General features: G+C 44.9%; 1 protein-coding gene across 7 annotated transcripts in view; it reads left to right on the forward strand.

The window, feature by feature from the left end:
• Positions 1–17,242, forward strand: part of CACNB1 (calcium voltage-gated channel auxiliary subunit beta 1) — a 142,395-nt gene that overhangs the window by 95,752 nt on the left and 29,401 nt on the right. For 5 of the 7 annotated variants that reach the window (XM_077459700.1, XM_077459705.1, XM_077459701.1 and 2 more), the window contains 3 exons: positions 2,022–2,102; positions 4,677–4,735; positions 11,866–11,975. In XM_077459700.1, the coding sequence (XP_077315826.1) occupies positions 2,022–2,102; positions 4,677–4,735; positions 11,866–11,975 (250 nt within the window). Of the gene's footprint in view, positions 1–1,808; positions 1,829–2,021; positions 2,103–4,676; positions 4,736–11,865; positions 11,976–17,242 lie in introns of all 7 variants that reach the window. The other 2 variants (XM_077459702.1, XM_077459707.1) reach the window with 1 other exon arrangement.

A 17,242-nucleotide genomic window follows, 5' to 3' on the forward strand; every position in this document is an offset into this window, starting at 1 on the left:
AGGAAGCTAGCTCGCTGGAAAATTAGGAGTCGCGGACCTTATAAACACAGGCGTTCAATCGTTTAAGGGCAGGGGTTTAAGCAAGCACTTGCAAAGCTTACTTGAAGCCTTTATAGCAACTTTCTGCCCTTGTTTGGGGATGGTAAACACAGATCCTAATGGGAGAGCTATTACTATTAATATAAGGACACTTACCTGTCCTGGAAGCCTGAGATGTTGGCACCCCAAGCCCATCCTTACATTGGCTCCGGGCACAAGCACCCTGGCATCTTCACAGGGGGAAACAGGAAGTGAAGCCTTGCGGCTTCACAGCCTGTTTCCTACTGCGTATGCAAGAGTCGTGCTGCACTTTCTGAATGGTCCCGCTGTCGGAAGTTTCATTGTGATCTTGCACGGAAGTTGGAGCGGGTACCTGGTTTTGACCGGTATCAGCTCCCCCACAAAACATGCCGAATGTAGCAACGGGGGGGGGGGGGGGGGGGGGGAATAAGCAAACAAGCAGAGCTTCCCCTTTTGGATGGAGCTTCGCTTCAAAAACCAAATCTATGAACGACCAGATGTTGACAGACTTGCATCTGTTTACGTCGGATTGTCTCTGATCCATCAACATTTAGGCCATAAAATAAGACTTTTTCCATCTTTTTTTCTGGACCTGGACAGACTCGAAGGTAAGCAGCTGTAAATGGACACAAATGACGTAGAGTCGGTCCGCCCCCAAGCTGACATTAGTCCGCCCTATACCCACAGGGTCCCAGAACTTCTTTTGTCTGATGTGCCCATAATAGACACTATTCTATTGGAGGGTATTTCTCTTTTTTGTCACTGTACTAATGACATTAGCTGGGAAGGGGTTAAACCTCAAAGACGATCAAGGGGTTAACTGTGTGCCTAGCCAGTGTTTTACTGTACTGTATGTGCTGCTTTTACTTACGGAAGTGATCGATTTTTATTTCCTGCTTTGCAGGGACACAAAATCCATCACTTCTCTACTGTCAGAACGGAGATCTGTCATGTTTAGATCTCTGTTCTGTGTCTCTGCCTGACGATCGGCGGGTGCCCGCGCATCCAGTACCCGGCATCCGCAGATCGGCTTCTGCTGTGAGGGCGCGGGCGTGCCCCCTATTTACAAGTACAGAATCACATATTCATACGTGATTCTGCACAGGAGAGCCGCCCTGTAGCAGTACATCTGCTATGGAGCAGTTCTTAAGCAGTTAAAGCAGCCTGTACATGAATCAGTTGTGCGCTCCCAGCACACTGACCGAGCGGTCACAGATGGTTTTCGGTCATGGCATCTGACCAATACCCAGAGACTCCTGATTATGTGACCATTGTGAGAGCCAATCACAGCCGTCACATAGTGGAGATGCAAACGCCAACTCCTGGGCATTAAAGGCCACTTAAAGGGCCACCTGGAGGTGGGATGCAGAGATGAAGATTACCAAGAGCGTGCTGCACAGAGAAACATTAAAGGCAGAAATTGTATTTTTTTTAAATCTCTTCTACTTATGGATGATTTTGGTAGGGTAGTGTCAAGCAAGAAATGAGCAAAGCCTAACAAAATATATTTATCTAATTCCACCTTAAAGTCATGTGTAAATCTCAGTATATAAATGCATGTTGTGTAGACTTTGCTGCAGTGATTATGGCAATAACAGGCATGATTTGTTTTCTTTTTTTCTCTCTTTTGTCATCCCTCACTCTTCATTTTTCTTTGGCCATTCCTGTTACTATCTCTTTCTCTCCTACTACATTAACCCTTACCCCTCCCTTCTTTTTCTGCTGCTTCTTTTACTGACTACATATAGCTAAACAGAGGCAGAAGTCAGTAAGTAACTGTATGCATCCCGCTAAGTGTCTTCTTTATATGACGCTGTCTTGTGCTGCTGTGTTATGGACCCTGAATAGAGCATGCTATGCAGTGTCTGTGGGCGGTTGATGCTTAAATGATCTGCATGATGGTCATCAGATGAAAAATGTTGGGTTTGCATATTGATTTTAAGCCACTTTCTTTTTTGCAGACAGAGCACATCCCTCCATATGATGTGGTTCCTTCAATGAGGCCAATCATTCTAGTTGGGCCCTCTCTGAAAGGTTATGAGGTAATGTGAAAGGGTAATATTGTATCTATAGAATCCGCTAAACCTAGTCATTGGATACAGTCTAATATGTTAAGATTAGGGTTGCACCGATACTAGTATCAGTATCAGTGCCGATACCGAATATTTGCACTTGTGCAAATGCTCTGATACCCGAAACCAATACTTTCAGGCTCAGTTCTTTGAGCTGTCAGCAGGTCTCCCCTGTTGACAGCTGAAGTGTTAAAGAAGTCCGGTATTTGGAGCTGTCAAAAAAAAAAAAAGCAGCTGGCAATCTTTATTAACAACATTGCTCAGCCGCTGAAACACTAAAGCTAAAAGAAACATTTTTTCTTTTTGTATCTTTCTGTTTCTTCATCTGCAGATCAAATGAATGAACAAATGTTCCTCTGTTTAACCCCTTCACAGCCCTTAATTTACTCAAATCAGCCTTAATTAACTCCCTATTCTCCTCCATTTAATTATTATTTTCCTGCTTTTTTTTTTTTTTTTGTTCTCGTCTATTTTATAAATGATAAACAGTGAAATCTTTTTTTTTTTTTGGTTTGCTTTGTTAGTGAATATTTTTACACATATATTTTAACATATATTTACAAGTTTCACATTGAAAAAGCGTAAAATTACTAAAGTACCATTGCTGACAGAACCGCCTGCTCCGTGGCCCATTGATGACTGGGCCGCACAGCAGGAGGGCTACTACAGACCACAGCTGCCGCTCACCTCCGCTATGCAGCCGTGCCTGTGTCTCCTCTGGCTGGATTCTCTGCAGGGCTGAGCTGAGTGTCTCTCTCACACACAGTTCAGCCTCAGAGCCAGCGCTGATAGTTCCCCCTCCTCCCTTTGCACGGACAGGAGAGTAGAGAACTCATCTGCTCCTCCTCCCATCCCTCTCCTCCTGTGTCTGCCCTGCCAACACTCCCCGGGCCGACAGTTTGCAAATATACAGCCTCTCGGCGGGTGGACCTTAGCGCCAAGCGGTTGCATATTTGCGTACCACACTGCAAACACATCTGTGCTGAGAGTGCGTGCCCTATGCACTCCCAGCACAATTACTTACAGCCAATGGAAATCTCCCGATTGCTGCTTGCAATCGGAAGCTTTCTGATCATGTGACCTCAGTGACAGCAACAGTGATAAACCCCGCCCTGCCTCTCGGCATCAGAAACCCTCTAAAGTGTTGGGAGGCGACGGCCTAAAGTGGTTAAGGGGTGCTCTGTGGACTCTGATGCAAGGGGGGGGCTTTGGTGAGCAGAGCCCCTTACATCAGAGTTCCCCTTTACACCAGAGTCCACAGCATTCCCCCTTACATCAGAGCCCCCCTTTAATCAGGGTTCACAGAACACCCCCTGCAACAGAGTTCCCTTTTACATCAGAGCTCTCCCTGAAATCAGGGTTCCCCTTTACACTAGAGTCCACAGAGCTCCCCCTTATGCCGCGTACACACGACCTCACTGTCTGTCAAATGCTGTCTGAAGGGCGATCCAAATGCTCTTCAACAAGCCCTTCATTTTTTATTTTTTTTATTATGAATTTTTTAAAAAGTTATTATTTATTTATTAAATTTTTGTAAGTGCCCTTTTGGCGGGGGGGGGGTCTTTGGTAAAATACCAGGGGTCTAAACAGACACCTGATTTCTCACATTTGAGACAGAGAAAGGACAGTGATTCATCAGTCCTCAACTGCAGATGAATGAATAGGAAGTGCTCTGAGGCTTCCTGTTCAATCACAAATGGAAGCATAGTAAACACATTTTACTATTCTTCAGTGATGAATGGACAAAGAAGCAATTGGTATCTATATGACATATTTACCAGCCCCCCCCCCTCAATCCTGAATCCTGTGTGCCCTCAGCAGCTGACGGCGGGAGAAAAGAGGAGGGAAGCCGGCAGTACTGCTGGGGAGGTGGGCAAACAGGGGGGACCAGACAGCAGGTGGAAGGGGGTGCAAATACAAGAACCGATCTCCCTGCAGCGCAGCCGGGGGAGAAAGCCGACAGTGCTGCAGGAGGATGCACAAGAGTCACAAGGCAGTACAGCTGGCCCTGCTGATCAGCAGGTGCCCAGGCCCCCCTTTTGAACTGATGGGGCCTGTGCCCAGTACAGGAGGGCCAGCTGTACTGCCTTATCAGCAGCTCTGATTACATCTTCAGATTATTTAAATTGACAGTAAACACTGGTTTAAAAGAAAAAAAAATCTTAAAGTCTGTATTCTGAACTCAAAAGGGTATCTATTGCTGTCATTCCCCTCCAAATTCCTGCTGCTGTGATCTGACTACCTGTTGGAGGGGTGGCTACATTTGTTCTTCATGGTCCCACTGTATGTAGAAATGTAGCCATTCTCTCCTGCTCGCTCCTGTGATGGACTAGGAACTATGAGATCTGTAATGTGCTTTGAGCAGCGCACATGACCGCTGCACTTTTGTTATAAACAAACAGAAGTGGAGGAGAAAAGGAGAGGTTCAGGAGCTCATGTACATGGTAAGAAAAAATTCCAAGAAAAACTGATTACTGGGACATTAAGTAGTGAATATTTATTTAGTTTAAAATTTAGTGCTTAGATTTGTTTCCTTGCCTGCAGGTCACGGACATGATGCAGAAAGCCCTGTTTGACTTCTTGAAGCATCGCTTTGATGGAAGGTATTACTTTGTCATTTGATATGTTTTTGTATCACAGTCACCTGATAGTTTATGTTTTTGGGGTTGTATTCGATATGTGCAAAGAGAGATCACACAAATACTTATAAGTATAACATTTATTAAATGTAATGACAGATACAGATAATATTAGAAAATATAACAAGAATACCTAATTAAAGATGCTGTTTCGCCACGGAGTACCCCCATAAAAGTGTGGCCAGGTAATCAGACCAAAAGCATGCATGTTGCATGATGCAGCTCTGGAGATGAGACTAGATGTTCCAAGTGATAACTATAGTATATAGACTTACAGTGGTGTGAAAAAGTGTTTGCCCCCTTCCTCATTTCCTTTTCCTTTGCATGTTTGTCACACTTAAGTGTTTCGGAACATCAAACCAATTTAAACAATAGTCAAGGACAACACAAGTAAACACAAAATGCAATTTGTAAATGAAGGTGTTTATTATTAAAGGTAAAAAAAAAATCCAAACTATCATGGCCCTGTGTGAAAAAGTGATTGCCCCCCTTGTTAAAACATACTATAACTGTGGTTGTCCACACCTGAGTTCAATTTCTCTAGCCACACCCAGGCCTGATTATTGCCACACCTGTTCACAATCAAGGCATCACTTAAATAGGAGTTGCTTGACACAGTAAGGTCCACCAGAAGATCCTTAAAAGCTACACATCATGCCGAGACCCAAAGAAATTCAGGAACAATTGAGAAAGAAAGTAATTGAGATCTATCAGTCTGGAAAGGGTTATAAAGCCATTTCCAAAGCTTTGGGAATCCAGCGAACCACAGTGAGAGCCATTATCCACAAATGGCGAAGACATGGAACAGTGGTGAACCTTCCCAGGAGTGGCCGGCCGCCCAAAATTACCCCAAGAGCGCAGCGACGACTCATCCAAGAGGTCACAAAAGACCCCACAACAACGTCCAAGGAACTGCAGGCCTCACTTGCCTCAGTTAAGGTCAGCGTTCATGCCTCCACCATCAGGAAAAGACTGGGCAAAAATGGCCTGCATGGCAGAGTTCCAAGGAGAAAACCACTGCTGAGCAAAAAGAACATCAAAGCTCGTCTCAATTTCTCCACAACACATCTTGATGATCCCCAAGACTTTTGGGACAACATTCTGTGGACCATTGAGACAAAAGTGGAAATCTTTGGAAGGTGTGTGTCCAAGTATATCTGGCGTAGAAGGAACACTGCATTTCATAAAAAGAACATTATACCAACAGTAAAATATGGTGGTGGTAGTGTGATGGTCTGGGGCTGTATTGCTGCTTCAGGACCTGGAAGACTTGCCGTGATAAAAGGAACTATGAATTCTGCTGTCTACCAAGAGATCCTGAAGGAGAATGTCCGACCATCTGTTCGTGTACTCAAGCTGAAACGAACTTGGGTTCTGCAGCAGGACAATGATCCTAAACACACCAGCAAGTCCACCACCGAATGGCTGAAGAAAAACAAAATGAAGACTTTGGAGTGGCCTAGCCAAAGTCCTGACCTGAATCCTATTGAGATATTGTGGTATGACCTTAAAAAGGCCGTTCATGCTCGAAAACCCTCTAATGTAACTGAATTAGGACAATTCTGCAAAGATGAGTGGGCCAAAATTCCTCCAGGACGCTGTAAAAGCCTCATTGCACGTTATCGCAAACGCTTGGTTGCAGTTGTTGCTGCTAAGGGTGGCCCAACCAGTTATTAGGTTTAGGGGGCAATCACTTTTTCACACAGGGCCATGATGGTTTGGATTTTTTTTCACCTTTAATAATAAACACCTTCATTTACAAATTGCATTTTGTGTTTACTTGTGTTGTCCTTGACTATTGTTTAAATTGGTTTGATGTTCCGAAACACTTAAGTGTGACAAACATGCAAAGGAACAGGAAATGAGGAAGGGGGCAAACACTTTTTCACACCACTGTATGTGTAAGAAATGGTCACCCCACACCCAATGGAGCAAAATGACCTTTCAGGAAAAATGGCACATTTCTGAAGATGAGGGGGCTTGCTTGTCCATATAAGCAGTTTTCAATCACATTTCTATAAAATGAGTCATCCAAAGTAATCAGGAAAACCAGGATATAGAGGCTTTCTTATGTCTTGTATGGCCCATTAACCAAGTAAAGAATGTATCATTAGTGTGAGCCATAGGAAATATGCAACTTCCCTACCATATTTTTACATATGTATGCAAAAGATAGCACAGCCCAGGACAGATAATATAATTCTTGATCTAATAAAACATTTCTTATAAAGAAAATATACTGTTTGGATATAAATATGAAGGGCATTGCCTATTTCAGTTCTTGCAGTCATAAGTATTGGTTAATGTGAATATACTTTATAAACATTAAAATAAATGTAACATAATATAACATTTTTGTTATTATCTGGTCCATCTAGAACAGCGGTCTCCAAACTTTGGCCTGAGGGCCAGATGTGGACATTTGCTTGATTTTATCTGGGCTTAGGACACTATTCCTCCCACAGATACAAGGCACTATTCTTACCACTAATACCAATGATGGGACACCATTCCTTCTACTGACACCAAAGATGGTACACTATTCCTCCCACTGACACCATCAATAGGACACTGTTCTTCCAACTGACACCATCAAAAGGACACTATTCCTCCCACTGACACCATCGATAGGACACTATTCATCCCCTGACACCAATGATAGGGCAATATTCTACCCACTGACACCAATGATTGGGCAATATTCTTCCCACTGACACCAATGATAGGGCACTATTCTTCCCACTGACACCAATAATGGGACACCATTCCTTCTACTGACACCAAAGATGGGACACTATTCCTCCCACTGACACCATCAATAGGACACTATTCCTCCCACTGACAACAATGATGGGACACTATTCCTCCCACTGACAATAATGATGGGACACTATTCCTCCCACTGACAACAATGATGGGACACTATTCCTCCCATTGACAACAATGATGGGACACTATTCCTCCCACTGACAACAATGATAGGACACTATTCCTCCCACTGACAAGACAGAAGTACAGTAAAATCACACTTGTTTATTAATAAATATAAAAAGGTAAATAGAGTAAGCATAGTCAAAGCATGGCCAGAGTCCAGTAACCTGATCGGGTAGTCCGCCAAACCGGAGTTCAGTAACCAGATCGAGTAATCAACCACGCCAAAGTTCAGTAACCAGATAGGTTAATCAGCCAGGCCAGAAGTCAGGGATCCAAATAGAGGAACAGCAAGCTGGATAAGGAGCCAGAAGGGATGTCAGCAAAGCCAGTCTTTAAACAGGAACGCAGGAGATGGTTTCTTGTGATGTGACCAAGGCGAAGGCAGGAATGAAGTGAGCTTCAGATCTCTAAGTAGGTGGGACTGACAAGCAGATCCACAACAGCTGGTAAACTGTGGAGAGAGAGATGAGAGCTGGCAATTAGCTGACAGCTGAGCGGCCAGCTCAGAGAAGGAAGGGCTGACCAGCCCTGACACACTGACAACAATGATAGGACACTATTCCTCCCACTGACACCATTGTTAGGACACTATTCCTCCCACTGACACCAATGATAGGGAACTATTCATCCCACTGACAACAATGATAGGACACTATTCCTCCCACTGACAACAATGATAGGACACTATTCCTCTCACTGACACCATCGATAGGACACTATTCCTGGAGTAAAGTTTTCCCTACCTGTGTAGTGTTCACTCCTGGAAGGGCCAATGAAAATTACCCACCTCTCTCTTACCCATTCAGAAGCTGCCAGGCCCAGGTAGCAGTTCCAGGGCACACTGACAAACTTAGGATATGTCTCTTTGTAGATTTATTGCAGTAATTGAACAGGCAAGAGATATGAGGGTGTAGGATTCTCCAAAAACACCCATGGAGCTATAGGGGAAAGGTCCTACTCACAATGTCCAGAGGTAGCTCCACCATCTTCCCTGCAACACATAGAAAGTTTCAAGTAAAAGTGTTGCCTTTCCAGCCCAGCTTCTACAGGTGCACCCTCCATCAAATTTCTTTAAATTCAGGCTCCTTCAGGCCCTCATGTTGAGGCCCAACAACAGCCCCCCAGTACATTGGCTGCCTCACAGGGCCAGCAACCCAAGGAAAAGACACCTCTGAACAAGTCTCCCAAACATTTTCTCTCCAGCCACCTTCTGGGTGCCCCCTCCCAGGGAGGGCAGATAAATATTTCTTACCCAGTGGCTGACCCTCCTACTCGATGTCTGGAATCTTCTTCAGACATAGAAAATAGATTGCTGCTTTACTGAATATAGCACAGCCAAAAACTAAATCTAACTTGTAGCAGGGTGCTACATCTGGTGAATAAGTTATAATCACCTGAGTCCCCTCAATCAGGTCCTTCGTTTTCTCCGTTAGGGCCCACTAATCCAGCTTGTTAATTCTTGCTGTCTGGTCCTGTTTACTCCAATTGGTCCAACATCTCTCTTTAGCATCTTAAGAGGACCCCTCCACTGGCTGGCCAAAGGGAATGGTCCCCATTACACAGGCAGTGATGTGGACACCCAGAAAAAGGACCCCTGTGGGAAGCAAACAGGGAAGAAGGACAAATTGCTGGATGATCACATGATCATGGAGGGTTTTTTTTTTCTTAACCCAGCAATCAGATTGGTTGCTAGGTTAGAGAGTGTTAGGAGGGAGTTAACTATCACCCTGGAATTGGGCTTTAGGAGAGTCACAGCATGGGTTATATTGAGGTTTGCCCATTCGGTATAGAGTATGTGTAAACCCAAGCCCCCAACAACTTTATACTCGCTTCTCTGGGATTCCACCTCCATTGTTCTTCTTTGGTTGCCATTGCAAAATATCAAGTGTTTCCAGTTATGGGAGAACATGTGACTTCCTCCCATGATGCAGTGCTCAGTTCTTGTGTGGCCCACACATTGTTGCATGATGGAGTGGATCCTTTGAGATCTGACAGCAGCTGACACTCAGTATTTTGGTGGCAGCTGTGACATAGGGAGAAGTGGCAGGAGGAAGCATGGAAGAGGTAAGCTCTAAATGGGCAAGGGGATAGTGCCTCTTTAAATCTCTGTAATAATCGACTGTGTTATACAAGGGAAGCATTCATTTGTTGGTCTATTGTTATTTAAATACATTGATTTATTTTTATTTTTTCATATCCTTAGAGTAGTTTTAGTGTAATATTCAAAAACTGTAGTGATCTAACCAATGCAAGTTGTACTGACAACATTCCTAGCTCTGACTCTCACCAACTCAGCATAAATGAGGACTATTTATACCCGGTGATTGGTAAAACTGTTCTAACCGATCCATGTGATACTTTAATCCTCACTACATTACATCTACATTATCCAGCTACAGCCGGTCACTGATCTGTGAGACATAGGAGATCATTGATTCATTTCTGTGGGTTACAGCATGCCATGCTTACCTTAAAAAATAAGTGTTTTAAGGTATTTCTGCATCTTAGACTCATCATCTCAGTAGTACTGATACATACACCATCCAAGAATACATACAAAGGTGCTTTAACTCCATGGTAGAACCACTTAAAGACCAGGCTCTTTCTGCCACTGACAGTCTACAGGAGTCCCCATGGTCTGCTGATCGCGAGTGCAATGCTTTCCAGGCTCCTAAAAAAAAAAAATAGTAAATGCTAATTTTTTTACCTGTAAAAAATGTGCATTTATTTATTTTTTTAAAGGTGAACTTATCCTTTAAAGAGAAATGATCCTGTGCTTTGCTCATGACAGATTAAGTAATAGATTTCCGTCCACTCTTCAGCTTCTGCAGAGTCTCCTCCGAGTGGAGGCTGAAAAGCTGCCGAACTTTGTACTCCCTTGTATAGAGTGGAGCAGAGGCTGCAGAAATAACAGTCACCTGGCGGGGGGGATTCAGTGTGCAGCAGGCGCCGGAGGAGGGAAGACAAGGAGAGGGCTCTTCATCATCCTCCTCTCCTGGGGGAAGCTGGGAGCTCACACTTCCCTGGGGGAAGAGCTGAGATCAAGTGGGGTTGACAGCAACATCAGTGAAAAATGTCTAGGGCAGTGATGGAGAACCTTGGCACCCCAGATGTTTTGGAACTACATTTCCCATGATGCTCATGCACTCTGCAGTGTGGTTGAGCATCATGGGAAATGTAGTTCCAAAACATCCGGGATGCCAAGGTTCACCATCACTGATCTAGGGCAAGATCTCAGATAAAAGGTTTCAGTGGGGATCTGGTGGACAATCCCACATCAGTGCTTTGGCCTGCTTCTGAAACATAATGATTGGGATGGAGGAAGGAATCGTTATGTGATCTCCCGAGCTAGATTTGGATTGAATGCTATAGTGTTTATGAATCTATGGTGGAAATTGTACTACAATTGTATCTATTGTTTTCACGCAAGCATTCACAGTGGTGGATTAACTATGGACTTTTTGATATAAATTTGTTTTTTATCTTTATTTATTTTGATTAACATTTAAATTGTAGCGTTGCACTTATATATAGTAGAACCTTGGTTAACGAGTAACGCTCGTTATTCATTTGAAAGACGAGCAACTTTTTTTCTTAAAAATCTTGACTCGGCGAAAACTGCTTTCGGAAATGTAACGAGTATTATTTTGAGCTGAACCACTTATACTTGTTTTGAAGTTTTAAACAACTTGGAATATGATCTTTACGTTTTACTTGTAACACATGTGAAAAAATTCAATAGATTATTGTAAAAAAAAATCCTGACTCGGTTTGCGAGTGTTATCTCGCAATACGAGCAGAATTCAAGCTAACGTGGTGTGCAGTACTGTATTTGACCAGAGGTGGGGGCGCCAGTGACACTCGGACTGGTTTTCGGAGCAGTTCGGAAATACTCAGAATCACTCGGAAACACTCAGAAATACTCAGTTCCTGAGTGTTTTCGAGCCTTTCCAAGGGTTTTCGAGTTCAGCCGAGCGGTCCCCGAGTATTTCCAAGGCTCTCTGTCGCCCCCCCCCCAACCTCTGGCCACATGCGATATTGCATGCAATAGAAGTCAATGCGCAACAAATTATCTTAGTTTCCATTGACTTCTATGGGGAAACTCGCTTTGATATGCTCTTGTTGTGTTAAATTGCTTTGATGGTTTACCTTTTCCGTAGAATCTCCATCACCCGGGTTACTGCTGATATCTCTCTTGCCAAACGTTCTGTCCTGAACAATCCAAGCAAGCACAATATCATGGAGCGATCTAACACGCGTTCCAGTTTAGGTGAGTGTCCAGTAAGCCACTGACAGAATGAATGACACCATGATATATTATGTTTGCACACAAGCAATTGGCAACAAGCGGAACCAAATGGGATTTAGAATCACTAAGAAACACTTAACTAATTTTGTTTATTTTAGTAACATTCAGAATTACCACTTTTTACTTGTATATTTGCTATGTAGTCTCTATCTTAAGAATTTCGATATCTTTCCTTCCATCCTTTCTAATGCTTCATTTTCTGTGCTTTTCTGGTCTACCTACTTTTACATTTTACTGGTTCCTACAAGTGATACATTTTGAGTGGATAGGCTGTCTCGCACAATGTTTGTATGGATATCTTAAAACTCTATATACATTATATATACTTAATATATTACAGTATATTAAGTAAACTCAATCACTAAACTTTCATATAAAATTTAACACAATGTTTTCAGAATTTCGATTTCAGAAGTAAACTTTCAATATTTTTAAATCTGCATGCAATTGGACTGACAGCTCAAGCATTTTGCTTGTCATTGCTCTTAGAGAACACTGGGGTAATAAAAACTCAATATCATCAGGCCGTGACTTAGAAGCAGTAAAATAGTCTGGATGTTCTGGTGAATGATATACAGTGGTTAAATAATCACCCCTTTAAAATAATAACATTTTGTTGCTTTGCAGCCTGAAATGAAGACAGACACCATTTTTATTTTATTTACTTTATTTACTAACTTGTAACATCCAAGTGAAAGATGTAACACCAACATGTCAAAACAAAATAAAAAATAAAATAAAAAACAAAATCACTGAGTTGGAAAAAGGTTTACCCCCCCCCCCCCCTTAGGTCAGTTATTTGTTGGACAACATTTTGCTTAATTACAGCCTTCAGTCTTTTGGGATATGTCTTTACTAACTTTGCACATCTAGACTTTACCGTATTTGCTCATTCTAGTTTTGCAGAAATGCTCAAGTTCAGTTAAATGTGATGGTGACTGTTTGTGGACTGCAGTCTTCAAGTCATTCCACAGATTTTCAATGGGATTTAGGTCTGGGCCATGCAAAGACATGCAAGGACAGGTCATTGTCATGTTGGAAGGTAAACCTTCTTCCCATTACCAACTTTTTGGCCGAGGGCAGCAGATTTTCCTCAAGAATTTGATGGTATTTTTCCTCATCCATTTTTCTTTCTATCCTGACAAGTGCTCAAGTCCATGCTGCAGAGAAACACCCCCATAACCGGATATTACCACCTCCATGCTTTACTGTAGGAATGGTGTTATTTGTCAAATAACTTTTTTATTAGTTTAAAGTGAAACATTACACGTCAAACACTTCGGTACAGCATTGGGGGAGCGAAAGAAAGAGAACAGAAAAATTACAGGGGAGAACATACCATAAAAGCATATTGGCCTACATAGTATAGCCACCTGGAGCAGGTACAAGCCAGGCCAGGTAGAGCTATTCACAGACAGCATGTTCTGCAACACATGTAAGACAGGGATAAAGTCCAACCAATAATAAACCGATCCTCAAGACTCAACCGCCAGTCAGGAGTGGCAATCCGAGGATACATGTGTCGACTAATAGTGTAAGACACTTATAATACACTTTAACCCAATCAAACACCCCCCCTCGGGGGGGGGGGGGGGGGGTTTGGAAGAGTGATAGGTATAAGAGAAAGGAGGGAGGGAAAAAGAGAAAAAAAAAAAAAAAAGAGAGAAGAAAGGGATACCAAAGGATAGAAAGAAAGGTAGAGAGGAAAAGGAGGGGGTAGGGGTGGGTAGTCATCCGAAAACTTCCGCTTGCCTGTCAGGGTCGAACGTCCTTAAGATTCCAGGGATTCCAGACTACGTCATGCGCTTCCAGCCGGTCCTGTATCCTGGCGGTCATCCTCTCCATAAGCTCCACATCTCCAATGCGGGCGTATAATGCGTCCGGGGTAGGGGGGTGCGTTTTTTTCCAGTGGAGTGCAACAAGACACCTCGCTGCGGTCAAGATATGGCGGGATAATTTCTGTAGGGATTTGGACAATTTGGGGAAAGGGACTCCCAGTAAAAAGTGCTTTGGGTTCAAGTCCAGGGGTTGGTCCAGGACACTGGCCAGGAGCGTACGGACTTCCGTCCAGAAAGGGACTATACGAGGGCATTGCCAGTATATATGCAAGAGGGTGCCCTTATGCCCCACACAGCGCCAGCACCGGTCTGTTGTAGAAGGATAAATAGCGTGCAGGACATCCGGGGTCATGTGGGGTCATGTACCAGAAGAACAATATCTTGTATGCATTCTCCCGGTAGAGCGTACACATGGAGCTCTTGGATGCCTGTGACCAAATCACCCGCCATTGCTCCTCCGTGAACACTTCACCCAGAGCCTCCTCCCATTTAAGCATATATGCATGTTTGCCGTTAAGACCCATAGGAAAGGCGTTAATTATTTTATAAATATCCGAGATCATCCCCCTCTGTGCCGTACCTGCTGAGACAACTATTTCAAACATGGTAGTCGGGGAGAAACGGAGGTCTGATGAGATGGTCTGGGCAAAGTGACGGATTTGTAAGTAACTATAGAAGCTCTGCCGGGGGAGGTCAAACCGGGATTGGAGTTCAGTGTAAGTCAGTAGTCTCCTAGATCTGGGATCCACCAGAGATCTCAGATGGAAAAGGTTCCGGGAGGACCAGGGGTGTTGCATCTGGCGAGATAGGCTATCTGGCACTCGAGGGTTGGATATAAAAGAGGTCAGGAGCGATTTAGCCGAGGTCAGGGCAAATGCCTTGGAAGACCTACGCCATAGGTTCTGCAGGTGGGACATGGGGCTCAACAATTGGGACTGAGGAATCACTGCCGCCGCACTCCAGAGCATACTATTAGGGTGTATAGGGGCCAACCACCGGGATTCAATTTCCGACCAGCGATTGTGAGGCCTCTGGGTAGTCCAAGAAGCGACCGCGCGGAGTTGGGCAGCCCGGGAACGCTAACCCCCCATCCGATTTGGAGGCGGTCATAACCGAGCGAGGTATCCTGTGCCTTTTATAGTTCCATACAAATCGAAGTAGGTCCCTTTGCAATTTTTTCAGGTGAGAGGAGGGGACTGGAATGGGGAGGGTCTGAAAAAGATAAAGGAGTTTCGGGAGGATAGCCATCTTCACAGAGGCTATTCTACCAAGCAGAGAGATTTGGTGTTTCCGCCACTGTAGCAACAGACGCCTAATATCTCCATAGAGGGATGGGTAGTTTGCCTGATAAAGGGAGGTATAGGTTGGGGTGATGTTTACCCCCAGGTATCGAAGGGAGGTGGACCCCCAGTGGTAGGGAAAGGTGGATCGTAGGTGTTCCACCTCCAACGGTGGTAAGTTAATCGGGAGGGCTTCGGATTTCGACGCATTAAGTTTGTAACCCGATAAGGTAAGAGTAAGAATTACGTCGTCCGCAAATAGCGAGATCTTAAACTCCTGGCCTCGCACCGGAACCCCTCTTATAGCCTGGTTCCGCCTGATAGACGCCGCCAGTGGTTCAATACAGAGGGCAAATAGTAGGGGTGACAGCGGGCATCCCTGACGCGTACCGTTGGAGATGGAAAAGGGCGAAGAGGTGGCAAAGGGGGTCTTCACTTGAGAAGACGGGTTGGAGTAAAGATGTTGTATGGCCCGCAAAAAAGGTCCCTCCATCCCTATGTGGGTCAGGGTGGCGAACAGGAAGGGCCAGCCCAGTCTATCAAATGCTTTTTCTGCATCCAAGCTCAGGAGCAGGGACGGCACTCCCTCCCTGTTCGCCACCTCGACCAGGTCTATCACCTTCCGGGTGTTATCCCCTGCTTGTCGGAGGGGGACAAAGCCCACTTGGTCCTTATGGATCAAAGAGGGTAGGACCTTGTTAAGGCGCAGAGATAGCAATTTAGTAAAAATTTTTTAGGTCCGCGTTCAACAGCGCAATGGGTCTATAATTCGCGCAATGGATGGGGTCCTTATCTGGCTTGGGGATTAAGGTAAGGAAGGAACGTTGCATGTCTGAGGGGACGGGTGTTTTCTGTAGAAAAGCATTAAAGAGGCTGCTCATATGCGGAGTTAAGAGGGGGGAAAATGCTTTGTAATATTCGTAGGGCAGCCCGTCTGGGCCCGGGGACTTATGTGCGGGGAGGGATTTAATGGTCCTTTCCACTTCGTCTTCCGTGACGGGCATGTTCAAAATGAGCAAGTCCGAATCTCTAATTTTGGGAATGGCGCTGTCGGACAAGTACTGCTGTATACGCTGTGAAACCTCCAGCGACACAGGGTTGCTAGGGATGTCAGGACTATTATAGAGCTCCGCATAAAAGCCAGCAAACGTATCAACTATGTCTTTGGGGTGGGAAACAACCGCATTAGATCTAGTTTTTATCTGGTGTGGAGCAGAGAGAAGGGTTTTGTCTTTGAGCTTCCGCGCTAGGAGGGAGTGTGCTTTATTGCCCCTATCATAGTATGTCTGTTTGATCCTCAGAAGGGCTTTCTCAACACGGCGAAGCGCCAGGTCCGCCAGCGCCATTCGCAAATTAACAATTTTCCTAAGGAGTGGTACCGTCGGTGAGGCCTGCAGTTTCTGCTCTAACTGTCTAAGTTCCTTCTCGGTGTTAAGCTTGGTGGCCGCGACATCCCGCTTCAAGGCCGAGGAAAGCGCAATGCATCTACCACGCATCACCGCCTTGTGGGCTTCCCACACAATGGGGAGGGGGACGTCTGGGGTCAAATTCTCAACAAAATAGTGACGCAGGGTCAAGGCTAATTCCGATTGGGAGGGAAGGTGCTGAAGAAGGAAAGTGTTCAGCTTCCAATTATATGGCCGAGTTATCGGGGGGCCTAAATCCAGGGTGAGTAAGATCGGGGCATGGTCCGACCAGGAGATCGGCAGGATAGACGCGCCACGCGTTGCTCTCAACGTAGCATTATTAGTGAAAAAATAGTCAATCCGAGAGTGCATATGGTGAGGGGCTGAGTAGTATGTGTACTGCCGATCCCCGGGCCGGAGAGCTCGCCAAGCGTCAAACAGTGCATAGCGGCGAGTGAGTTGCCGAAAAAGCCTCGAATCCCGGAGGGCTCTAGGCGAGGGCGCGCGGGTGGGCGCCGTCTGACGATCAGCCGTGGCCGAGTGAGCCAGATTAAAGTCTCCTCCCACCACCAAATAACCGTGGTCTTCCTTAAATAGACGTGCAAAAACCCTGGAGAGGAAGCTATGCTGATGGACATTAGGGGCGTATAGCGTACACAGGGTGATCGGCCGTGATTGCCACGTACCCTTAAGTATCAGGAAGC

The sequence above is a fragment of the Lithobates pipiens genome, unplaced genomic scaffold (assembly GCF_037356315.1).
Source record: "Lithobates pipiens isolate NorthernLeopardFrog02 unplaced genomic scaffold, aLitPip1_a1.2 Scaffold_28, whole genome shotgun sequence".
Classification (NCBI taxonomy): domain Eukaryota; kingdom Metazoa; phylum Chordata; class Amphibia; order Anura; family Ranidae; genus Lithobates; species Lithobates pipiens.